The 24995-nt window shown below is 50.3% G+C and overlaps 2 protein-coding genes across 4 annotated transcripts; one reads left to right on the forward strand and one right to left on the reverse strand.

Annotated features, from left to right (window-relative positions):
• Nucleotides 1-1363: 1363 nt before the first annotated feature.
• LOC138243160 (FYVE and coiled-coil domain-containing protein 1-like) lies at nt 1364-7295 on the reverse strand. 3 transcript variants are annotated; one of them, XM_069198668.1, is made up of 7 exons: nt 7057-7295; nt 5778-5814; nt 4923-5116; nt 4386-4540; nt 3454-3842; nt 2653-2861; nt 1364-2003 (listed from the first exon to the last, which is right to left on the reverse strand). In XM_069198668.1, exons 2-7 carry the CDS (start codon nt 5791-5793, stop codon nt 1815-1817), a joined length of 1152 nt encoding a protein of 383 aa, XP_069054769.1. In that variant the 5' UTR covers nt 5794-5814; nt 7057-7295; the 3' UTR covers nt 1364-1814. The 3 variants fall into 3 exon arrangements, with proteins under 3 accessions (XP_069054769.1, XP_069054767.1, XP_069054768.1); XM_069198666.1 differs by having other exon boundaries at nt 5778-5817; nt 7057-7293; XM_069198667.1 differs by lacking the exon at nt 7057-7295 and adding an exon at nt 6932-7049 and having other exon boundaries at nt 5778-5817.
• Nucleotides 7296-13798: 6503 nt separating this feature from the next.
• On the forward strand, nt 13799-17051 carry LOC138242748 (uncharacterized). The gene is made up of 4 exons (XM_069198292.1): nt 13799-13933; nt 14246-14445; nt 15313-15467; nt 16790-17051. Exons 1-4 carry the CDS (start codon nt 13918-13920, stop codon nt 17049-17051), a joined length of 633 nt encoding a protein of 210 aa, XP_069054393.1. The 5' UTR covers nt 13799-13917.
• Nucleotides 17052-24995: the final 7944 nt, after the last annotated feature.

Raw genomic sequence — 24995 nt, forward strand, 5'->3', positions numbered from 1 at the left:
CCCGAAGGGAAATTGATGTGTTACTGCAGTCCAAGACAAGCCAAAAAAAAACAGACACCAGAATAGACGAAAAATTAAAATGCGTACATCAATACAAAATAAATATAAAAAAATCACTTAAATAGAAATATAAAAGACTCTTTTCACAGATCCCAGGCTCTTACACAGTCGGGTCTCTCTAGGGGGGCGGCGTTTATTTGAACATCTCTCCAGGCTCCGTTCTTGCGCCTGTGTCTTTTGTAAGTCTCTTTTCAGCGAACTCAGAGCAAGAGCTGCTGCCCTCTAGTTTTTACTGAAGTAGGGGGACGAACTGACATCACCTCTTCATGTGGTTTAAGCAACTGGAGTCACATTAGAACGTCCCCAGATAGGGTGGACATAATATGGTCACTACTGTCATGAGTCTGTTATGTAGCTGTCGCTGGGAACATTTTAATATTTAACTGAAACTGCTTTCCAGTGAACATTAATACATGCATGAACTAATACGAATGTCATTTAGTAACGGCGAACTTCACTGTCTGTCTTTGTTCGTAGCCGTATTACAGCTGGTGAATGTAGAGCCATGTGCGATGTGAGGGCGTGGTGTGTGAGAGTGGGTTTTCAGAGATCGTGGGGAGCAGAGCGATCTGAAATGAAGAAAAGGCACGTTTAACTGGGGTGTAAACCTGAAATGTGTTCAGTTACCTCTGAGTGTCAGTTGAATAGATGTGTTGTCTTTTGTTATTTGGATGGGACTCCACCCTCTTGGCTCTCAGGGTAAAGCAGGGATATGGAGAAAAGGTTGTTTAGTCAAATGGAACGGTACGTTTCTGGAGAGAAGCCAGGGTCTCGGCTTCCACCACAGGGCTGGTCGGCTTGTTCCACACCCCTGCCCCCCTCTGTGTACAGAAGACCCTCCTGTCCTGACTGGAGAAGCTCACCAAGCTGTGGCTGGAGAGAAGCGAAGGAATAAGCTTCAACAACACGGCCGGGCAGCTTGTTCCCCAACCCCTACACCATCTGTGTACAGAAGAGCTTCCTGTCCTGACTGGAGGAGCTCACCCAGCTGTGTCTGGAGAGAAGCCAGGGTCTCGGCTTCCACCACAGGGCGGGGCGGCTTGTTCCCCACCCCCGCCCCCCTCTGTGTACAGAAGACCCTCCTGTCCTGACTGGAGAAGCTCACCCAGCTGTGTCTGGCGAAGGAATAAGCTTCAACAACATGGCCGGGCAGCTTGTTCCCCAACCCCACCACCCTCTGTGTACAGAAGAGCTTCTCTGAGTGGAGGAGCTCACCCAGCTGTGTCTGGAGGGAAGCCAGGGTATTGGCTTAAACCACAGGGCTGGGGAGCTCGTACCACAGACGGCAAAGGAATCAGACTGCTCCAATCGAGACCATTTTATTGTGCAGTTCCATTATTTCATGCCATACAGATGGGGATCAGGCACATGAATTACACCGTGTGTGGGGGATCCCAAGTATGACATTGTGGAGGTATGTGACAGTCACCCCCCTCACTTAAGCTGTCCAGTTTCCATTAATGAACATAGTCAAAAAGGTGCATTTGAAATGTTCTGCAGTCACACTAGAAACATGGACATAACCAAACCCCCCTGCTGTAGATTAGCAACACCCTAGCCTTGATCCTAGTCTGCATGATAACCCCTCACCAGAACCCCAGGAGCAGGGAAAAGCGATTCCCATCCTCCATGACATCATAAATCACCACATGACATCATCAAGAAACTAGACAGATGGCCAAGCAGGGACCCCATTATAATGCAGGAAGCGCAGAGGCCGTGAGAGAGCTCTTCCTGGTCCTTGTCCTCCTGCCTCAGACTCCGATGGCCATGTCCTGGGAAAGGCTCAGCTGCTCCAGTTCTTGCAGGGCCCGGTCGTACTCCCTCTGCAGCTGCTCCGCAGACAGACTGGAGGGGCGCAGGGCCAGGAAGCTGTAGGCGTCTTCGCAGTGAGAGAACTTCTCCCCCACACTGGAGCAGCAGGCACACAGCACCTGGAAGGACTGGGGTGTGCGTGTGCGTGTGCGTGCGCGCAGATCAATTGTGTGTATGTGTTGCATTGATGTACACAGTACAAATGTGTAGTGTGTATACAGTATAGTTGGGTGTAGAGTGTGGTTGTGTGTATTGTGTATACAGATCAGTGGTGTGTAAAGTGTGTATGCGTTGATGTATGTAGTACGAATGTGCATGCATGTGTAGTGTGTCGTTGTGTGTATTGTGAATACAGATCAGTTGTGTGTACAGTGGGTGTATGCGTTGCGACGATGTGTACAGTATCAATGTGTGTGTGTGTAGTGTGTATGCGTTGTGTTGATGGATATAGTACGAATGTGTGTGCGTGTGTAGTGTGTATACAGTATAGTAGGTTGTAGAGTGCGATTGTGTCAGATCAGTTGAGTGTATGCATTGTGTTGGTGTGTACGGTGCGATTGTAGTCAGAATGTGTGTAGTGTGCATTTGTGCACAGTGTGTAGATGTGTGGAGAAAAATGGCAGTTATTAACTCTAAAATGAATGACTGTCCTAAAATATCATAGTTTCCTTATTTCCAGCTACTGTAGACAGCTACCCGTCTGACTGACGGAGGCTCCCACTGAAATTCGGGAGAGAAAATCACACCACCGATCTGCCCCCCTGCCCCTCCACCCACCTGCTCTGCCTCATCCAGGCTCTTCAGGTACTCCTCCTTGAAGTCCTGGATGTAATCCAGGAAGCTCTCTCCCGCCTCTGTCTTCTGCCCCAGGCTGGCGATGGCCACCCGGGCCGTATCGCAGAAGTTGTGCAGCCTCAGCAGGATCTGCTGGACACGGGACAGGCAGCGCTGCACCTCCTGCAGCTGCTTGGGCTTCCCGAGCTTCCCTGAGGGAGAGGGAGAGAGGGAGACGGGTGGGCAGCAAGCAACAGGCACAAGGCAGGGTTCACCCTGGACAGGACAGCAGTCCATCACTCACACACCCTGGACAGGACACCAGTCCATCACAAAACACACACACACACTCACACACCCTGGACAGGACACCAGTCCATCACAGGACACACACACACACTCACACACCCTGGACAGGACGGCAGTCCATCACAGGACACACACACTCACACACCCTGGACAGGACGGCAGTCCATCACAGGACACACACACATTCACACACCCTGGACAGGACACCAGTCCATCACAGGACACACACACACACTCACACACCCTGGACAGGACACCAGTCCATCACAGGACACACACACACACACCATGGACAGGACGCAAGTCCATCACAGGACACACACACACACACTCACACACCCTGGACAGGACCCCAGTCCATCACAGGACACACACACACACACCATGGACAGGACGCAAGTCCATCACAGGACACACACACACACACTCACACACCCTGGACAGGACCCCAGTCCAGGACCAGGCATGGACACCCCCCTCAATCGGCACGCTTACCTATTTCCACCAGCACCTGGGAGTAGACGGCCTGCATGCGGTTGAGCTCAGCCGCGTTGTCCCAGATCTCCCGGGTGAGGCGGTTGTCCTGCCCATAGAGGTGGCGCAGCTCGCCCTCCAGGGCGCTCAGGCGGGCGTTGTTGCTCTTGTCACTGTAGGCCCAGCAGCCGCCCTGGCGCCGCCTCTTCTCCACCAGCTTGTCCTGGATCTGCCGGCCCACCCGGGCCTTTTCCTCGTTCAGGCGGGCCAGCCGGTCCTTCAGGGCGTGGGCCTGCGCCCGCAGTGCCTCCGCCTCCTGCGTCTTCTTCTCCCTCTCCTGCTGCTCGCTCTCGCGGACCGCCTTCACATCGCTGCAGGTGCTGGCCACGCTGCCGTTCAGGCTCTCGTACCTGCGGTCGAGAGAGAGAGAACAGGCAGGAGGAACTGAGTCTCTTTAGTCTGAAGGGAGGGTCCCACACTGACAGGCCGGAGAAACTGAGTCTCTTTAGTCTGAAGGGAGTGTAAAACTATCTGAAACCGTTTGAAAGCGGAGAACAGAAAACACCTCTTTGCACAAAGTGTGGTGGGGGTGTGGAACAACCTGCCCAGCTCTGTGGTTGAAAACTGGCTACTTTCACACCATTGCAGCCTCGGATCCATTAACCATTAAAACAGGCTAGACCGGTTAGAAATGAAAAAGATGACTTGGCCCTTCTTATGTTCTCACGACAGAGAAAAACGAGTGCCTTGGGGGGGGAACGAACGTGAGACTTGACGTATCGTTCAATAGGCTTTATCCATTTGCACAGCTGTTCAGTTCAACCCTTCCATCTTGAGGCTGACTGAACTCCGATTAAAATGATGAGAATGAGATTTAACCCCCTTCCCCAAGAGAGCATCAACAGACCCAGCAGTCGCAGCTGGAATTCCCCAGAGAAAATAAAGATGCGTACTTGTCCACGACGTTCTGCACGTCGGAGCACATCTTCTGGATCAGGGTCTTGGACAGCTCCAGGCTGACCCGGGCCGACTGCATTTGCTGGTCCCTCACCGCCTGCCGAATTGCTGGGAACACTCGTTTCATGATGTCGGTCCCCACGTTGGCACACTTCGGGCGGGGGGGGGAAGAACCGGAAATGAGAGAGAAAGGTAAAGTTACTTGTTCCCTACCCCCACCACCCTCTATGTACAGAAGAGCCTCCTGTCCTGACTGGACAGCTTGTTCCCCACCCCCGCACCCCTCTGTGTACAGAAGAGCCTCCTGTCCTGACTGGAGGAGCTCACCCAGCTGTGTCTGGAGAGGAGCCAGGGCATCGGCTTCAACCACATGGACTGGGCAGCTTGTTTCACACCCCCGTCCTTTGTGTACAGACGTGCTGCCCCCCCCCCATCAGTTTTAAATACACTTCCAGGCAGTGGTCCACTACACGAGCATTACTATTAGTGCTGATGGGCCAGCAATAATGATATTTAAAGGGTATGTTGCCTACCTGTAAAAACGTAGCCGCCGTGGAGATGCACAGCTTGCGCGACTCCGTCCCCCGCTGGTGGACTTTGGTCTCCAGATCCGGGTACTGGCAGAGGCTGAAGTAGGACACCTTGAACAGCATGGCCGCCTTCTGCACCACGGAGACCAGCTCCTGGAGCTGGATCACCGACTGCACCGCGTGGAAACCGGCCTGGACTGCGGCCGCGAGCCGGCGAAAACAGCCCGGCAGACGGATAAGACGGGAGGGGAGGAGAGCGTTCAAATGCAGCTGCCTCGGCCGCTGCAGGAAAAGCTCGTCCCAGCAACAGGGAGGAAAGAGCTGGGAGTTTGCGCCATTCCCGAAGGGGGAACCACAGCGCTGTTTTCACTTAAATCCAAAAATAAAAATTAATTTTCTAGAACATCGATGAGGAAATGGTGGTAACCGAGATCTAATAAGCGGGTCTTTTAGTAGTAACGAGTAACTTTTTTTACTAGTTGTTTGAGGACGCCTCATTGTTTAAGGCTGATAATTCGGCCCTTTTCCGCCAGAGGGCGCCCCAAGTCCTATCAGACTTCCATCATGTCTACGCGTTCCCACAGTTGAAGCTATTTGGACATAAGGAAGAGATTCCCGAGGATAATATAACCACCCGCGGCTCTTTTGGGGGGCATTCATCTTCGATTTTGTAAATTAGATCTCACTTGACGCTGCTCAAGAACGTCATCCTTGATTTTCTCAGACTTCCGTCCTTATAATATAACGGGATGAGAAGTTCCTTCGTTTAACAGCGTCTGATCTTTAAGCCGACTTGTCACGCACATGGCATGCAGTCGGTGATCCTTTTTTCAACCTCGGAGGTACCAACACACCTACCTTTGTTCTCCGCCATTTGTGTTGCTGATCTTCTTTACTTCTGGAAAAGAGAGAGACGGAGATCAAAATGTTTTTTTTTTTTAAATAGCTTGGTTTCTCCCTCCCTCGTCTTTTTAAAAAATCTGTGGTCAGTATCTACTCTTCCTTTCCCTGCATCTCTGTCACCCTAAGCGTCAACCAGGCGGGGCTCCACACTGGTGGGGGGTGGAGGGGATCCCCTTGACCCGGAGAGAGCTGGAGAGTCCGGAAAGGCGCTATATAGGTGTAAGGGGGTTGAATAATATGACCTGTACCCCCCTTTTGGGTAAGAGGAAACTTTTTCCAGGGTCCTTCATTATAGGGGCAGCTCCAGCGTGCGTGTTTGCTTCTTCGCTGGCGAGTAGAGGGTCGCTGGTGTGTTTCTGCCGGTGCCTCGCTGTATCTAATGAATTAATTCCTTATATACAAAGGGGCGGAGCGCGGAGCAGTGACTCTGTGCCTCAGGGTCTGCCGGTTCCAATCCCGGGGCCGGCAGAGGAAGCCCTTCACCCCAACTGTTCCAGAGGTGCTGTATAAATGGCCGACCCTGCGCTCTGACCCCCAGCTCCCTGTCTGTGTATCTCACGGAGAAAAAGCTGGGGTCTGTGAAAAGACACATTCCTCATGCAAGAAATTGTATAGGGCTAGTTAAAGTAATCTCATCTTATTTTATAGCTGCTGCCTCTACCGCGTTTGCTGGGGATCGGAGTGAAGTTGCAAATTCTTACTGAATGACAGTTCTAGTGCTCTTCACGCCAGACAGGGGAACCCGAAAGAAAGCCACGCGCGTGTCCCTTTTTAATCCTTATTGCGTTACGCATCGGTCTTTAAAACCCCCCACAGACGCAGATCTGAACCTTTTTGATTGGAACAGGAACCCCGAGACACCCCACAGCCCTGCACCGTGAAAGAGTGCGGCGGGGATTCATTCCACGCAGAAAAGCAGAAACGGACACACACGCTGGGTTTTTTTTTCTGTCCACGTTTTGGCGTGGAATTAACTTTTAAGCCTGCTTAAAACACACACACAGGACAGGACACCAGTCCATCACAGGACACACACACACACTCCGTGCTCGCGTAGGATCGGCGCGTCCGTGTGACCCTGGATCGTGGATTAATATCGGCGTACCCACCCCGACACACAATGCAGAGCAAAACCCGCAAACCCGCAGGCCAGCCCGATCAAACGCGGCAGGACCGGCAAGCTGATCGCGCGATGCAGCGGCCACGCAGAAGAGGACCGAGCTCAAATACGCACCGAGGAGCTGCTGGAAACGCGCGGAGCCGGCTGCGCTTCTGAAAAGGGTCTGATCTTCGCAGCGTGAAAGCAATAAAAGCGTGCGAGAGGAGGAGGAGGTGGGGCAGGTTGGTGATACAGACCTGTGTGCGCGCGGCCCCGCCTATCCCCTCCCCTCGAACCCCTCACCCCGCGCGACACTCAGCCTTTCCTGCTGAAACGGGTGATTTCTGAAGAGGTGGCAGTTTTCCAGACCAGTCAAGATAAGAAACAGACGCCGGCTTTCCTCAACCGTCCGCTGTCCAACCCGGCTGTGTCTCTCGGGGCGCGTTCCGCCTTTCGCTTGCGTGTGAACACACCTGCATCCACCTGGGGCCCGTTCAGCCCGTGGGACCCCTCCGCCCCCTGTTTGATGGTGAGGAATTAATTGTTCCGAGGAGCTCATCCAGCTGTGTCCCGAGAGAGGCTTCAACAACAGGTTGGGCAGCCTGTTAATAATAATTAATAACTCCTTACACTTCTATAGCGCTTTCCTGGACTCTCCAGCTCTTCCCAGGTCCGGGGATCCCCTGCAGCCCCACCTGGATGATGCTCCAGTCCGCTCAGCACACAGCAGCTCTCAGTGGGGAGGAGAGCAGAGGGATGAAGCTAGTTCAGAGAGGGGGGTTATTAGGAGGCCATGATGGGTAAAGACCAGGGGGGGAATTGGGCCAGGACACTGGGGTAACACCCCTACTCTTTCCCAGAAACACCGTGGGATTGTTAATGACCACAGAGAGTCAGGACCTCGGTTTGACGTCTCATCAGAAGGACAGTCCAGTGTCCCCGTCCGTCACTATACTGGGGCATCAGGACCCACACAGACCGCAGGGTGAGCGCCCCCTACTGTCCCCCCTCACACCTCTCCCAGCAGCAGCCTCAGCTTTCCCAGGAGTCTCCCCTCCAGGTACTGGCCAGGCTCACACCTCCTGAGCTCCAGTTGGGGGGGGGACTGCCAGCTGGCCACACCCCCACCAGCCTTTGTGTAAAGAAGCGCCTGCTGTCCAGTTTTAAACCCACTTTCGTGCAGTTTATACCCCAGCCCCGGGTTGTGCTTCACCATGAGCATTATGATACTGGGGAAAAACTGAAACTGGACGCCAGCCAGACAAACTGAATCCTTATTTTTTAGATTGACTTCTGCACTCGCAAATGCTGACTGTTAACATACCCAAATGTGATTTTAAGAAGTTCCCCGATGGCCTGAGGTTATTTGGATGACATTTTGTTGAGATAAAGACGAATTTAATGGAGCAGGAAACAATGATCCGCAGACCTCAATTGAACCGAGCCTATAATATAAATTCAATCAGACTTTCACTCTTTTCCAGGATTCAGCACCATATGTACTGATGGAGTCTGTGAACAGAATCAGTGTGTAACCCTGTACCCAGATAGTGGCAGGAGCTGTGAACTCCTGCTGCATTCACATGCTAAGCTCTAACCTTCACGCTGGCTTGAGCACAGATGCTTCTCACTTCCTGTCCCAAATTCCCAAATGGGGAATGTTTACACTAAACTCCTGACAAGAAAGGAATGTTTTAAGTTCTTTCCGAGTCCTGGGAGTGTCCTGAGAAAGCTACCTCGAAGACAGGAGGGGGAGGGTGTAGAGAAACGTGTATAAATAAGCTGTGTTGAGGCATGTCCCCTCTGAGCTACTACAACTACTATAGTCCTTATTGTGGTTCCTTGTATGCCTACTATAAAGCTTGGCTGGACGAACGGACACTTCAGGCTCGAATCTCTTGGTTTCTACAATGCCAGCTGATCTGCTGGAATATCATCAAGTATAACAGTGGCTAGGACTTCAATGATCGTTTATGGTGCGTATTTTCATATCTGTACTTTGTTAAACACAACAATATGATCCTAATAAAGCTAAGAAAATCTGGTCTTTTCAGTATTTAGGAGTTAATTGATCAGAGGAGCTCATCAAGCTGTGTCCTGAGAGAAGCCGGGGTTACCGGCTCCCAGCAGCATAGCTGTTCCCCACCCCCACCCCCCTCAGTGTAAAGCAGTGTCTCTGTTTCTCAGTTCCATTTGCCCTTTCACGGAGCTCCTGTTTCTCTTATCTTTTTCAGACATCCGCTGGGTTGATGTCGTTCCCGGGGCCTCAAGGAAAGGCATGCTAAGAGCATCCTGCTAACAGGCCACTGCTGGAGGGGGTGGGAGTGTTGAAGGCCAGAGGCGTGTTCTGGCATGCCCCTTCAATAGCTTCAGATCACTCCAGATCATCTTACTGTGGCTACTGAGGTGGACACACCCCTCCTGCTCATGTCCTCTGGCGTTCTGTGAGTGTGTGAGCTCAGCCGTCTCCGTATTGAGAACAGGTTTTTGTTTTTTTACTGTCCTCCGGTTTGATATTTTCCCACGTTAGTATTAATTTAAAATGATGCCAAAAAAACTAACTTGATTTTTATTGTGTTCCAGATTCTTGTAAAGCAGAGTTTTTATGATTTAGTTATTTATGTTTATTATTGAGCCCACTCCTGAAAGGTAAAAGGACTTATCTTCTGTAGGACTTCTGTAGGACTTGTAATCCAAACCTCCAGACATCATGAATGTAGTAGATGATATCAGTCTGAAGTTGACTCCAGCTGTGGAAATCCTGATATTCAAACATACTGTACACTCATCCCTCAGGAAATGGGTACCTTGCTTACGAGTACTGACTACTCTGTCACTGACAAAACATGAAACAAAACATTTTACTGTCAGTGTGGGACACCCCCTTCAGACTAAAGAGGCTCAGTTCCTCCAGCCTGTCAGAGTGGGACACCCCCTTCAGACTAAAGAGACTCAGTTCCTTCAGTCTGTCAGTGTAGGACACCCCCTCTGCACACACACACACACACACACACACACACACACACACACACACACACACACACAGAGCAGTCCTTCCAGGTGCTGTGTGCCTGCTGCTCCAGTGTGGGGGAGAAGTTCTCTCACTGCGAAGACGCCTACAGCTTCCTGGCCCTGCGCCCCTCCAATCAGTCTGCGGAGCAGCTGCAGAGGGAGTACGACCGGGCCCTGCAAGAGCTGGACCAGCTGAGCATCTCCCAGGACATGGCCATCGGAGTGTGAGGCAGCCGGCTCCTTCCCCACTCTCCCGGCAGACTTTATTCATCCAGTAAAATTCAGGTGCTACAGCAGCCAGGCACAGTCAACACAGCACAGTACAGATGTAGTAATACAGTAATACAGTAATACAATACAATAACTAAATTAAATGGAATAAAGAATTACAAACAAGACAGAAAAGGCACACAAAGCAAAAAAATGAATGTACAGAACACAAGGAAGGTGTAATAGACAGTATAGATATTACAAACTCCCAAGCACATTGCAAAGAGTAGGTAACTATTGAACAGTTGTGAATAATAAATGAATTGCCCATTCCACTTCCACCTATTGCACTATAAACCAGATGTAGACAGAGCGCCAGTAACACAGAGCATCAGTTGTTACAGAGGAATCAGGTTTCAGGAGTACAGGTATGGTGTTGCAACAGGTCAGTGCCCCTGCCCCCGCCCAGACATACTGTAGTTGGGTTGTAAAGTCTTATGGCAGAAGGCACAAATGATCTTCTGTAATGGTCCCTGTCGCACCCTGAGTACCGGGAAAAGCTCTTTCACAGCTACAGCGCCTCTGCTGTTTCTGCAGGATAGTTAGTCACTTGGCCCTGCTAGGCAGTCTGTTTACTTTATTGATGTTAAACAATCAAGCAGTGTTAAACAACTGGAGGACCTCACCCAGTCTTTTCTCAGGACACAGCTGGACATCAGCTTCAATGATAGGGTTGAGCGAGCTTGTTCCCCACCCCCACCACTCTCTGTGTAATGAAGAGCCTCCTGGCCTGAATGGAGGAGCTCACCCAGCTGTGTCTGGAGAGAAGCCAGGGTATCGGCTTCAACAACAGGGCTGGGCAGCTTGTTCCCCACCCCCACCACCCTCTGTGTAATGAAGAGCCTCCTGTCCTGGCTGGAGGAGCTCACCTAGCTGTGTCTGGAGAGTAGCCAGGGTATCGGCTTCAACAACAGGGCTGGGCAGCTTGTTCCCCACCCCCACTACCCTCTGTGTAAAGTGGCGTCTCAGTCTCTGAGTTCCAAATGCCCTTTCAAGGAGCTCCTGTCTCTCTGCTCTTTTTCAGACGTCCGCTGGGTTGACTTCGTCCCCGGGCCGGAAGTAAAGACATTTTGAAAGTATAACAGAGGACAGTGCTGGAGGGGATGGGAGTGTAATAGACTGGGAACATGCTCTGTCAGACCTCTTCGACAACTGTAAATCATTTCCTGCCAAAATCGAAGCTCAAGTCTGCACAAGTCTCTGGCACTCTGTAAGTGAGTGAACCTAGTCGCTTCTATCATTAATTTCAACTGGTCAGGACCTGTATTCAAATATTGGGTCTTTTTTTTAACATGATTTTAGAACAGGTTTTGTATTTAATTGTCCTCCATTTTGGCATGTTTCTATGAATTTGAAATATGTTTTCATGTTGTACAAAAAAGTAACTGAATTATTTATTGGTCCCAATTCTCATGAGCGAGTTTTGTGTTTTTTTTTACTATTGCACCCACTCCTGAGCAAAGCGTTTATTTTCTGTAGCTTACAGTCGAAAGCTTCAGACATCATGAATCAAATAGGTGATATCATTCCGATGTTGACACTATGGCTGGAAATCCTGACATTAAAAGTCGGACTAAAGAGACTCAGTTCCTCCAGCCTGTCAGTGGGGGACCCTCCCTTTAGACTAAAGAGACTCAGTTTCTTCAACCTGTCAGTGTGGGACCCTCCCTTCAGACTAAAGAGACTCAGTCCCTCTGGCCTGGCAGTGTGGGACACTCCCTTCAGACTAAAGAGACTCAGTTCCTCCAGTCTGGCAGTGTGGGACACTCCCTTCAAACAAAAGAGACTCAGTCCCTCCAGCTGGCAGTGTGGGACATTCCCTCAGACCCTGACATGTACTCTGTCTGGTTGCTGAAATCGCCATACATTGCTGTTAACACACATGACTCTGGTGATTTCACTGACACTTCACAGAAAAGGCTCATGTGAGCCCCTGTCCACACAGCTGCGTACATTAGTGAGAGAAACACTGGGGGCTGCTTGTGTCAGAACACTGTAATAGGGTCTGCAGGAATGCCTCCTGGTAGAGGTGTCTGCCGAAGGGTGTGGGGGCAGAGCAGTCAAGACCCGGTGCATCGCCCCCTCGACTCAACTGTCCTGCCCCCTCAGTTTTGGACAAAAGGACTTTCACCTACTTAACTCGGGCCCTAAAAAAACAGATGTGCTTTGTCAATGGTCAGATAATGAACACGAACCCCCGATTTGCAGGTCCTGCATCGGACTGTCTGATGTGCCGGAAGGGCTATCCGTCCATGAACAGCACCTATTCCATGGTGTCTGCATTCCTGGGTGTCAACATTATTATAAAGCAGCTCGAGAAGGTTTCCTCTAGGTAACAGGTAAGGACAGGTAACGTGAAGAAGGCTCCACGGCCCGAAACGTTGCCTTTCTTTCCTTTGTGGCAGGGAATAAGCCCATTACCCGTCCCTTTGCAGCATTATTACGATCTCGAGGGCTCGGGTGGACCGATGCCTTGCAAGAGTTTATCCTAATACTTAAGAGTTATTCTATAACGAGGACCGTAGTTATCGGAGTCTGTGCCTGCTGTTTTCTTAATCTGGAGGGGGGACTCCTGGGAAAGCTGAGGCTGCTGCTGGGAGAGGTGTTAGTGGGGCTGCACACTGGTGGGGCTGGAGGGGATCCCCATGACCTGGGAAGAGCTCTGAGTGGAGGGTCCAGCAAGGCGCTATATAAGTGTAAGCAATTATTAATTATTATTATTATACTTCAGGACATACAGCTCCACTTGCCATTATTATTATTATTATTATTAACGATTCAGAACGTCGGTGCATTTTGCTACTCCGGGCAATAATAACAATAATCGCGCGGGCGCTGGTGAACGTGAAACCGGGCTTCGTCGCTCAATGCCAGATGGCTCATCGGTATCTTGATCACGACCATCAGGGGCCTGGTTGTGAAATTCTGCTGGAGCAGTCACAACGGCTCTGTTTCACTCCCCCCCTCCGAATTTCAGACGGCCCCCCTACAGATTTTTCCCCTGGAGCAGTCTGAGTAGGGGCGGGGTTCTGCAGCCCTGCGAGCCTTATATGATGTTTCTTACCTGTTCGGAGCACTATAAAACAGGCTCAGAGAAGGGCACACTTTCAAAGTCCTCCGGGAAGAGCTGAGAGAGCTTCGTACAGCCATGAGTCTAAAGGCTTTTTTTATTAATATGCTCTAGGATGCCTTACTATATCCATTTAGGCTCCGTTGTCCCATCTGCTGCCTTTCCCATATTCTTTCGATTTGAACCAGTCAGGCTTGCAGTCCTCCTGTCTCTCCTGGTCTTAATGTGGGGGGAGGGGTGTGTGTGTTCTGTCCGCTGGTCAAAGAAAATGATTAGTTGTTAAGAGGAGACCAGATGCTCGTTTTATGAAAATTTGCACACCATTCCAGTGAGCTGTGAGGCCGCTAGAAAACGCGGCTGAAACTTGTGTAGACTTGAAATCGGTGTGTGCTTTCTCCACTTGATACCTCCCCAGTAGGGTATCTTAAGCAATTTGTTGGTCTCTCAGCTTGTATTGTAGTTCATCTCAAACCCAGCTGCTCTCCATCGGCGGTGTTCAGCTGGTGTTCTGGCATAGGAGCGGCATGGGGTGAGAGGGAAATAACTTTATTATTTTCTTGATATTTGCCTAAAAAAAAACATCCTCTTTCTCTTTGCAGGACAGACGTTTAAGTGCCTAACGTCGCCCACAAACCTGCTTCAAGATGTCTCAGTGTCGCAGTAAGCGTGTTCTGATCCGTTAACCCGATTCGGATATTGTGATTCTCCGACTTCAGCTGTGGTTTTTGACCCCTTGGTGTCTTATGGAGGTATAATGAGGCTTTAGGATTCACAAGCTGAACCACAGTGAACTGTCTTGATTTCAGTTACTGAAGGTGTTTGCACAAGGCAGATGTGCAGAAAGTTTTACACAGACTCAAGGGCTCAAGGTGTTCATGTTGGACACTCTGGTTTGGGAGGGTTTTGACATGGGGGACGTGGGGGTGAAGAAAATATTTAAAAAGCCTTTTTTTTCCTGAATGTCTCTCTCAGACCTAGTGCCTGCGGATCAGCAGCTGATGAATGACATGGAGATGTTCAGGGATATGCTCCCGGCCGCCGAGAAGACAGCTTTGCTCTTCCACCTGTCCTACCTGTGTCTGGCCACCCACCCTGAGCTGGAGAGGAAACTGAGGCTCAAGGCCACCGAAAGCCAGCAGCTGTTCGCCTCCTCCGAGGTCCTGCCGCTCCAGGTGGGTCTGTGTCTCTCTCTGTGTGTGTGTGTGTGTGTGTGTGTGTGTGTGTGTGTGTGTGTGTGTGTGAGTACCTGCTGCTCCAGGTGAGTCCGAGTACTTACAGCTCCAGGTTTGTGTGAGTGTGTGTACCTGTTGCTACAGGTGTGTGTGTCTCAGTTGTGTGTGTGTGTGTGGGCACCTGCTGCTACCGGTGTGTGTCTCAGTTGTGTATGTGTGTGCACACATGCTTTGACAGGTGTGTGTGTCTCAGTTGTGTATGTGTCTCAGTTGTGTGTGCAGAAAATTTAATGAAATTTAAAATCTGGAAAAAATATCATTTTCAAAGGGTTCTACAAATGAACTTGTATCCCATACATTTAGTTGGGTCTTGGGAGATCCCTGGGAGGCTTCCATAGACTCCTACAAACTCCTACATGGACTTTGCATATTCTCCCTGTGTTCATGCAGGATTCCTCTGGGTGCTCCAGTTTCCTACCATAGTACAAAATCATACTGGCAGGTGCATTTTCCCTGGTGCATGTGTGCGTGTGTGTCCTGTGATGGACTAGTGTCCTGTCCTGTCCTGTCCAGTGTGTGTGTGTCTGTGTCTGTGTGTCCAGTGATGGACTGGTGTCCTGTCCAGGGTGAACCTGCCTTGTGCCTGTTGCTTGCTGGGATAGACCCCAGCTTCCCCCTGTGACCCTGTACTGGAGAGAGCTCTGAGAAAATGGATGGATAGTCTGCTGTAAAATACATCCCAATCCTAAAATCTAGATCCGGGGTGTCTTCCCTGTTGAAATAAAAGCGCTGGAGACTCTTGAGACAGCAGAGGGGTCAGGATTGCGAAACAGAGATAACGGTGCTGGCGCTTGATCTCGCTCACAGTGCGCCAGTACGGGGACCAACATCGTTGGCACCATGCTGCCGATGATCCGGACAGCCGTGAAGAAGAGGAACGTGGCGCTGGCCAAGAAGCTCCTGGACAAGTCGAAGGGCTGGATCGAGGACATCTGCCACCAAGTGGACCGATCGGTGGAGAAGTAAGACCCCCCCAGAGCTCCAGCTCTGCCATGGGGGAACCCATCATTGCAATTAGCCAGAGATCCTGGGATATCAGGATTCATTCCAACCGAGCGGCTTACTCCACCCTCCCACCACCCTTTGTGAAAAGCACTTCCTGTTAGGCTTGAATTATCCGCTCCCATACTGTCTCGGGAGCTGCCGTTTGCTTCATATTAGGCCCAGGGTGCCTGTTATCGTTGTTCTGACACCACTGAATACCTTATTTTACCAACTAGGAGAAAGTACTGCGGGATCCTCTTCTGCTGTTGGCATCAAATGCATGAGAATGCATCAACCCAGTCAAAACTCTTCATCGGTCACCCAATAACCTCAAAGATCACAAACCAGAAGTAGCACAGGGGATGAGAGGCAGAGTAATTTATAAGATCACTTTATTAACCCTATACAGTTTCTTGCATTGGGAATTTGTCTTTTCACAGACTCCAGCTTGCTCTCCATGAGACACACAGATAGGGAGAGAGAAGCTGGGGGTCAAAGCGTAGGGTCGGCCATTTATACAGCACCACCTGGAGCAGCTGGGGTGCAGGGCCTCGCTTCTCACCAACAGAGTAGGATTGCCCTACAGTATGCACACATACAGTCCATAGGAATTTGTATTGGCCCCGTTCTCTCAGGAGGCACACAGTACAAAAAGACGGCACAGTGTGCATGGCACGTTACAAAACGGTAAATAACGACAGTCATGACAGCCCACCATCATGCACAACCCAACACCAACAACGGGCAGTGCTGGACAGTAAATGCGCAATAACTTCAGTAACGCCAGCAAGAAGAGCACCAGTGTGCAGCCCCACCTGGATTATGCGACAGCAGCCATAGTGCACCAGAATGCTCACCACACATCAGCTTTCAGTGAGGAGGAGAGCAGAGGGATGAAGCCAGTTCAGAGAGGGCGACTATTAGGAGGAAATTTGGCCAGGACACCGGGGTTACACCCCTACTCTTTTCGAGAAACACCCTGGGATTTCTAATGACCACAGAGAATCGGGACCTCAGTTTTACATCTCACATGAAAGACGGCGCCTGTTTACAGTATAGGGTCCCTGTCACTATACTGGAGCATCAGGACCCATACAGACTGCAGGGTGAGCGCCCCCCTGCTGGCCCCACTAACACCTCTTCCAGCAGCAACCTTAGTTTTTCAGCAGGAGGACATCTCCCCCCCCCGTCTCTCGGCTCGCTGGCTCGGATTCTCCTGTCCCATATGGTCTCAGTGGTGGGGGGCTGCAGGCTTCCACACAAGAGGGGTCACAGTTCCCCACCCCATCTCCTCTTCCAGGTATGAGAATCTGAGCAAAGGCGTGGGCGACACCTGCAGCGACGTGGTCAAGACCAAGGCGGACAAGGATCAGCAGAAGAAGGAGAAGACTGCGGAGGTCCAGGCCCTGGAGGGACAGTGCAGCAAGCTAGAGGCCTCAGTCAAACAGCTACAGGGGGAGAGGAACCAGCTGGAGACGGACATCCAGGACAAGAACAAGGAGCTGCAGGGCCTCATCAACACCATCCAGAAGGCCACCAACGACCCCAAGGACCAGAGTTGAAACCGGTAGGCGGGTGGGTTGCCGGACCATGGGGGGCCACTGGGATGAGGCTTGTCTGCCGGGGTGAGATCGCGGCCTTGGCAACCCCGATTCCCAATGGCAGTTTAGGACAGGCCTGTCCCGGTCCGGTAGCTCGGTGCACGAAAACGTCCTGTTTGTAACCTCCAGGCTCGGCTGGCAGATCGGTAACTGACTGAGAAGCAGATCTCAGCCAGCTGCGTCTTGACCGAATTCTTTGTGTTGGCTTCAGCAACATGGCTGGGCAGGGTGTTCCCCACTCCCCCCACCCTTTGAGTAAAAGAAGTGCCCCCTGTCCAGCTGCGTCTTGACCCAATTCTGGGTGTCTGCTTCAGCAACACGTCTGGGCGGGGTGTTCCCCACTCCCCCCACATTTTGTGTAAAGAAGAGCCTCCTGTCCTGACTGGAGGAGCTCATCCAGCTGTGTCTTGAGAGAAGCCAGGGTATGGGCTTCAACAACACAGCTGGGCAGCTTGTTCCCCACCCCCACCGCCCTCTATGTAAAGAATAGCCTCTTGGTTTTATCTGCACCCCTGCAGAGTTCTTCACTTTTCAAGGGATGGTTTTATCCCCAGGTAGCAACAAATCAATATGAACAACAAAGGCTAATGAAATGTAACTTTCTCTGCAGTAAGCTTAAAGGCCTTCAGCACTAGTCCTGTCCATAGCTAACCAGAGACTTGGAGAAATGCAGTAACGTTTGTAATAATGTGTAATAAACACTGTGATAACATGTTAATGAGTTGCTTATAACAGACCTGAAGTGTCACCAGAGTTAAACAGCTTCATTCTCGAAATCCGCTCTTTTTTTCCATCTAAAAATGACATCTGCCTCTTGATCCAGCCCCTCCAGTAATACCTGTTTTCCTCCTCTGCCTCCCAGGATCCATTGGAGATCCCAAGATGCTAGCGGAGGTCCAGAAGTGCCTGACCAAGATCCAGGAGATCCTGCTGCAGATGAAGAAGTTCTGGGAGACGACCGGCTTGGCGCTGAACAACCTCAAGCAGAGGACCTTCGCCGGAGAGGACATGCTGGACTTCCTGGAGGACTGCGAGATGGACTTCCTGTCCAGCCTGGATAAGGCCGAGCCGGTCAGTGTTGTTTTTTTTCCCAGAGTGATTCTGTAGATCAATCTCAGAGCGGGGGTGGACAGAGCTGTCCTGCCTGGCGGGTTGAGCTTCTCTGATCTGGTACCTGTTGGCCCAGATCTTTGTCCTGCACACCCCAGACACTCTGACTTGTCCAGACATTGTGCTGCAGCACCAACAATCCTACAGGCAGCCCCTGAGCTGCCGATGCAGTGGTTACTGTGGCTTCTGATGGGTGCAGTGCTTGTCCTGTATAGGCGCAGGTGGTGTCGTGGGGAGGCTGTTCTGTCATCACCCTGTCAAGTGGAATAAGAAAAACGAGAGTCAAAAGTGTAGCCTAAGGCGACGGAGACCAAAGGCTACGAGATTGAAGAGCAAGGTGGGAGGTTTCACAGGGGACGCAGGTGATCATGAGCTTTAGCTGTGGGTCAGAGAGTAGTCATGTGCTAAACATCCAAAGGGCCCCCATTGCCTTCTCGGCTAGAATTCGGTCAGATCCTTTCAGTGGTCAGGGATAATCTTGCGGGTGGATTATCCCTGCAAGGGTTTGCGAGACATGTGGACCGCCCCCCAATGCCTTCTGGGATAGAGGTGCGCCCCCCCGAGCGAGCAGATGATTCCTGGCGGGCTGATGGGTGCGTTTTGATTCCGATTGGTCCACGTTATCTCCAGGCCTTGGTGCGGCAGGGATAAATCCTGTTGCTCTCAACTGCGCTTCACTGAACGGACTCAAACCCCCTCTTGCACCCAAGATGGCAACTGGCAACCCACTGAAGCTATGCATGTGTGAGCCTGGTCAGTACCTGGAGGGGAGACTTCTGGGAAAAACTGCTGCTGGAAGAAGTGGTAGTGGGGCCACCAGGGGGCACTCACCCTGCACTGGACTGTAAACAGGTGCCGTCCTTCTGATGAGACATAAAACCGAGTTCCTGACTCTCTGTGCTCATTAACAGTCCCAGGATGTTTCTCGAAAAGAGTAGGGGTGTAACCCCGGTGTCCTGGCCAAATTTCCCATTGGCCCTTACCAATCATGGCCTCCTAATAATCCCCATCTCTGAACTGGCTTCATCACTCTGTTCTCCTCCACACTGAGAGCTGATGTGTGGTGAGCGTTCTGGCGCACTATGGCTGCCGTCGCGTCATCCAGGTGAGGGCTGCACATTGGTGGTGGTAGTGGGATTCCCCATTACCTGTAAAGCTCTTTGAGTGAGGTGTCCAGAAAAGTGTTATATAAGTGTAAGCACTTATTAATTTTTATTATAAGATCTGCTGCTATTTATCCCAACCACGTGGGTCTGATTGGGGAAATGGAGTCACGTGGTTCAGACAACAGCGCACAGCAGAAGGATCGCCAGCAGAAGGAGCGTTTCTTCTCTGCCCCGCGGCAGTGAGATCTCATGTTTCCCCGCACCACTCGGCTCAGCCTCACGTCTGTGCTTCTCCTCCCCTTCACCGCAGATCTGGAAGAGCTTCTGCAACGTCTGCATGCACGTCCGCGGGATGTTCATCCTGCAGTCCAAGGAGGCCTACAGGTTCTTGGAGGTCAGCCCCTCGGCCCTAAGCCAGGAGCAGTGGCAGCATGAGTACGACAGCGTGGTGGTGCAGCTGGACAAGCTGAACCCCCCCACCCTCCGGGAGCTGTCGGACCAAGATGCTGGGAAGGCTGTTGAGGGGCCGAAGTAGGGCGGTGCTTCAAGTCGGGGGGGCTGCTGGGATATCCACCGCTCTGAAGGGGTCGACTTCTCCCTTCGCCCCCACCATGGGGTTCTTGGGGCTCCGGCGATGCTCTTCACACGCAATAAAAAGTCGATCAGCACCTCTTTAGTAGTGGCTTTTTTTGCTGTGATTATCTGTACCAGAGGCTTGACCCCTTATTTCTGGGGGGGCGAGGAATGACGTGCCTTTCGTCGAACCTCTGTATGGTGAAGGCAGATGGGCCTCGAGGGGCCCCTGCTTTAAATCCCCTGCCCATCAGCGGGTCCTCTGCTGTCTCGATCGTGTGGTGCAAGAGGGGACGAAGGTCTGACAAAGATGGCAGCTCGTGTCTGAAACTACATTTCCCAGAATGCATTGGGGTGGGGTGGGGGGGTTGACCTGTGCCATCCTCCGTCACCTGACTGATTTGGAAGCAGACCATTGGTCAGGTGACTGCTTCAAGACAGGAAGCTGAGGACTCTAGGTCTGCTTTCTTCCCGCTGGTTGTACTTCAGATATATAGAACAGCATAGTGCCTTACAGCGCTGCGGCCCCAGTTCTGACTCCCGGAGTGCTCTATCTGTGTAGAATATGTATGATCTTTCTGTGTCCATGTGGGTTTCCTCCCACAGTCCAGAGACATGCTAGTGGGTTCATTGGCATCTAGGAAAATTGGCCCAGGTGTGTCACCTTAGTCTTTTTCTACATTTCTAAATCTCACAGTGTTTTCCTGCTTGCACAATAGTGGTAGAAACCATGAAGTTAATTCTTACGATGGGCTTTAATTCAGACCTCTGTCTGCTAATTAGACACCCCACCATCCCGATGCTCAGGGCATGACCATGACTCTCCCCCCCCCCAGCTGCGTGTAAAACACAGGAGGAGGAAAGAGGCTGGTTCTCTTTCGTCTGGAGTGATTCATGGGGGGTTTGACTGGATTTGGGGATGGGGATCGGGGTCCAGTCTGTTTACGGAAATAAGCAGCCATCACATTAATAATTCAGTAGATCACACATATTAAAAGAACATGGCATGCTGTAACCTTTCACAGAGAACATTTCAGCTCCCATGAGAAGGTCTGATGGTACCGGCTGCTCTGATGAAATCCGCCGACATTGTGAATACATCACGAGTATTCATACATACAGTACTAGTATTGAGAAGTAATTGTGAAGACATCCCCTGAGTTGGCTGTTCGTCTCATGAAATACTAGTATCAGGTGCCCTAGTAGTTTTCCCTATTTTGGGCAACAGCCATATAACTCCCAGCTGGCAGCCCCACTGAAGCTCAGCAGGTGTGAGCCTGGTCGGTACCTGGATGAGAGACCTCCTGGGAAAAACTAAGGTTGCTGCTGGAAGAGGTGTTAGTGGGGCAAGCAGAGGGTGCTCACCCTGCAGTCTATGTGGGTCCTAATGCCCCAGTATAGTGATGGGGGACACTATACTATAAACAAGCGCTGTTCTTCAGATGAGACGTAAAACCAAGGTCCTGACTCTGTGGTCATTAAAAATCCCAGGGCATTTCTGGAAAAGAGTAGGGGTGTTACCCCAGTGTCCTGGACAAGTTTCCCATTGGCTCTTACCAATCATGGCCTCCTAATAATCCCCATCTATGAATTGGCTTTATCACTCTGCTCTCCTCCCCAGTGAGCGTTCTGGAGCACTATGGCTGCAATCGCATCATCCAGGTGGATGCTGCACATTGGTGGTGCTTTGAGTGGAGTGTCCAGAAAAGTGCTATATAAGTGTAAGCAATTATTATTATCCCTACTGAAACGCACAGCCCTGCCGAGACCCTTACAGCCCAGAGTCTTAGCCCCTACTCAACAGAGCCACAAAGTCCAGCCCCAATCTCTTTACTTATCAATGTGCGACTGTCACTAAGGATTAAACTGAAAACCAGCTTGCACTCAGAAGCAGGATGTGATCCCCCCAGCCTCTGACACTGAGCCCACAGTCTTAAACTCCACACTACAGAGGCACACACTCCCAAACTCCCTCTCTTCACACTTATCAGTGTGTTGACATTTTAGGAAGAATTACACTGAAAAACCACAGGTCTCATGGAGGATTTGAGCCCACCACCAGTCAGCCACAAGCCCAAACTCTTAACCTCTGGACCATAAAGCTCAACCCCTAACTGTTGACTTAGCAATGTGTTACTGTTGCTATGAATTATACTGAAAAACAACATGCAATCACAGCCAGGACTTGAGCCCACAACCAGGTGACTGTGAGCCCACAGTTGTAACCGGTGAGGTACAGAAGCACACACTCACAGGACCAGTCTCTTTACTGATCAGTGTGTTGACATTTCAGGAGGAATTAAACTGAAAACAAATCATAAATCTCATGGACTGAGACTGAGCCATGACTCCATACTTCACCTCTACATTAGAGCTTCTGACAAGCAAATCTCTGTACTGATCACCGTGTTACTGTCACTAGGAACTAAATTGAAAGTTAACATGAGGACACAGCCAGGACTTGAACTCCTTACCCTCAGGCTGAGAGTCCTGCTCGACAGAGACAAAAGCCTTGTGACTGAGTCTCTTTACTTATCAATGTGTTACTCTCAGGAAGAATGTGATTGGGGTATTACATTCCCCTCAGTTTGAATCAGCTAGCTGTGTCAGTTTCCTTGTTCCTTGCCTTCCGGTATTAGAAGTCTCTGCACAGTACCTCCGTGCAGTTTCCCTTGTGCTACCTGTGTCGTGTCCAGGGTCCAGTGGGAATCAGGAGCCCCCTCTGTTCTGTCTCAGGTCTTTTTATCCCACTCCTATCCAATCCCTTTCAGGGGGTTTTCTGCTGTCCCTGTCAGAATCGGGTTTGCTTAGTATTTTTCCAGGAGGAAGCTTGTGTTGTTTGAGGGGTGTGGGAGTGCCGAGCTAGGTGTCATGGGACCTTATCAGTTCACCCCTTGGTCTGGCTAAAACTGGCTCATCGACTCCTCACACCTCCAAGCCTTGATACCTAATTGCTTGGGTGTGACCGTTTTTACTGACTGTTCCTGCTAGACGGTATTCATTGGGACAACTGCAGTTGCCCCCCTTGTGTGAGAGGCAACATTGACACCATCCCGGAAATCAACATAATCTAATCAATCACAGCCTGTTTCTGCCTCCGTGGCCCACATCCTGCAACACTAATCAACATAACCCAATCAATCCCGGCCTGTTACTGCCTCAATGGCCCACATCCTGCGACACACACTTCGAATTAGCTTTGACCTAAATACTATCTACTCTAAATGTGATTGGGCTTATTTCAACATCCTGATATATGCAGAGAATACAAGCTTTTGGCACGAGTGAATATAAATGAAAACATAAATAATATTCAATATATCGCAATTTTGTTGTTTTTTTTTAATTACCTGGGGATACTCAAATCAGGAGTGTAGAAAAGAGCACTGTGCAGAACATGTGATAAAAGTATTCTTTAAACAAAAAGTGAAAATAGTGAATTTGTCTTTCACTTAGACGTTCATCGGAACCTCAGTAAACGATAAAGCAGAGGCTCATTTTCTGAATTCTCCTTGCATCTGATTGTCTTGCTTCAACCTTTAAATTGTACACTGTGTAGACGCTTCACTCTTCCTAACACAATTAAAGAACCACAGGCAAAAGTGCCTCTCAGGAGTTTAGTTCAATGGTAGAGCACTTGCATCGCATGTATAAGGCTTTGTTTTCTTTTGCCACTCTGGATTTATTTTTAAATGCTGTAGCGGCAATGCTTGTTAATAAGACAGAATTAAGTGTTGCTGTGCTTTCCCAAATGAGGCCTCATCTCTCCCTACATCACTGTGGTGCCGCCACAGAGAAGCTATTCATGCAGGCTGATTTAAATATGTTTTCTTTTGATAAGGGACAGCTCCCAAAGGGGGATGTACTTAGCTAAGCCTGGCTATCATGATCAATGGTCATCCATTGGCGCCTATCTGTCTAGGGAGTGCCAGATGGACATCTGGACTGCATTCCTAAGTGTCAGGAGTAAGTGACTCATATCTCACCTTGATCAACCAATCAGGGACTGGTAGGGCCGAGTAACCCACGTGGGACTCTAATGCCCATGGAACTTTCAGCCAATGAATGAGCTGAAGTTCCTCCAGGTAAAAACAGGCAACACAGAGCTCCAGGAGAATTCTGTGGACTTTTCTAAAGGGAATTCAAAGGAGAATTCCAGGGCAGGACGGCCCAGGAGCAGAAGGCTCCCAAGGGCAGGACATTCTCGCAGCGTGCCTCTTGACTATCCTGAGACTCAGCCCGGACAACCACGGAACGGCCAGTGTGTCTGAGTGCCAGAACTTTCCTTTGTTCTAAGAGTCTAGAGCGGAGGTTGCCAGAGAGTAATCAGAGGATCCACCCAAGGTTAGCACCAGCAGCAAGCCCCGTGAACAGGTCAGAACTGTGGACAGCTGAATCACTATTCAGAACTAGCTCTTCATCAGGAACGAACCGGTCCTCTTCCTGACTTGCTGGGACCCACAGTCATCTTTTCTCCTGTGCACAAACTTTGCTAGTTGAAGCCAACAGTGAGCATCAGCAGCGCACCGTCGCAAGCTGCACAGCACAGCCTGGCACGAGCCAGAGAGCGCGGATTGGACAGCAACAGAGTGCAACTGTTTCTTTGTGCCCGCAGGAGATCTGAATCCCCAGAGATTGGATGAGTATTCAACTTCACTGCATTACTGCTCGAGAATTCAATTGTTGTCCCAACCAGTTGATATCAATTTAATTCCTAAGGGTTATGTACTTGTTTTGAGTATCTAATGTAGAAGTTATAACCAAGTTCATTTACGACACAGTCTAAATGAATGATATACTGAACGTATGTCCTCTTAATATATGTAACACTTTGTAACTGACTGGATATATACCTTTTGTATTCTGATAACCCTCTCGATAAGATCTGTTAGGTTTATATGCATATTCTATGTATTAATAAATGTATCCTCGTGTATTAGTACCTGTGTGTGTGCGTTGTTTGAGTTATATCACATGGTTGGATTCTAAAGCCATCAAAAGAATCAATTTTGTGATTTACTGCTACAATTAATAATTGTCCCAGTAAATGCCCAAACCCTACAGAACTGGTGCCTTCAGAGAGCACACTACAACGTGATATCTTATCTTAAAGAGA

This window comes from Lepisosteus oculatus, chromosome 14, assembly GCF_040954835.1.
Source record: "Lepisosteus oculatus isolate fLepOcu1 chromosome 14, fLepOcu1.hap2, whole genome shotgun sequence".
Classification (NCBI taxonomy): domain Eukaryota; kingdom Metazoa; phylum Chordata; class Actinopteri; order Semionotiformes; family Lepisosteidae; genus Lepisosteus; species Lepisosteus oculatus.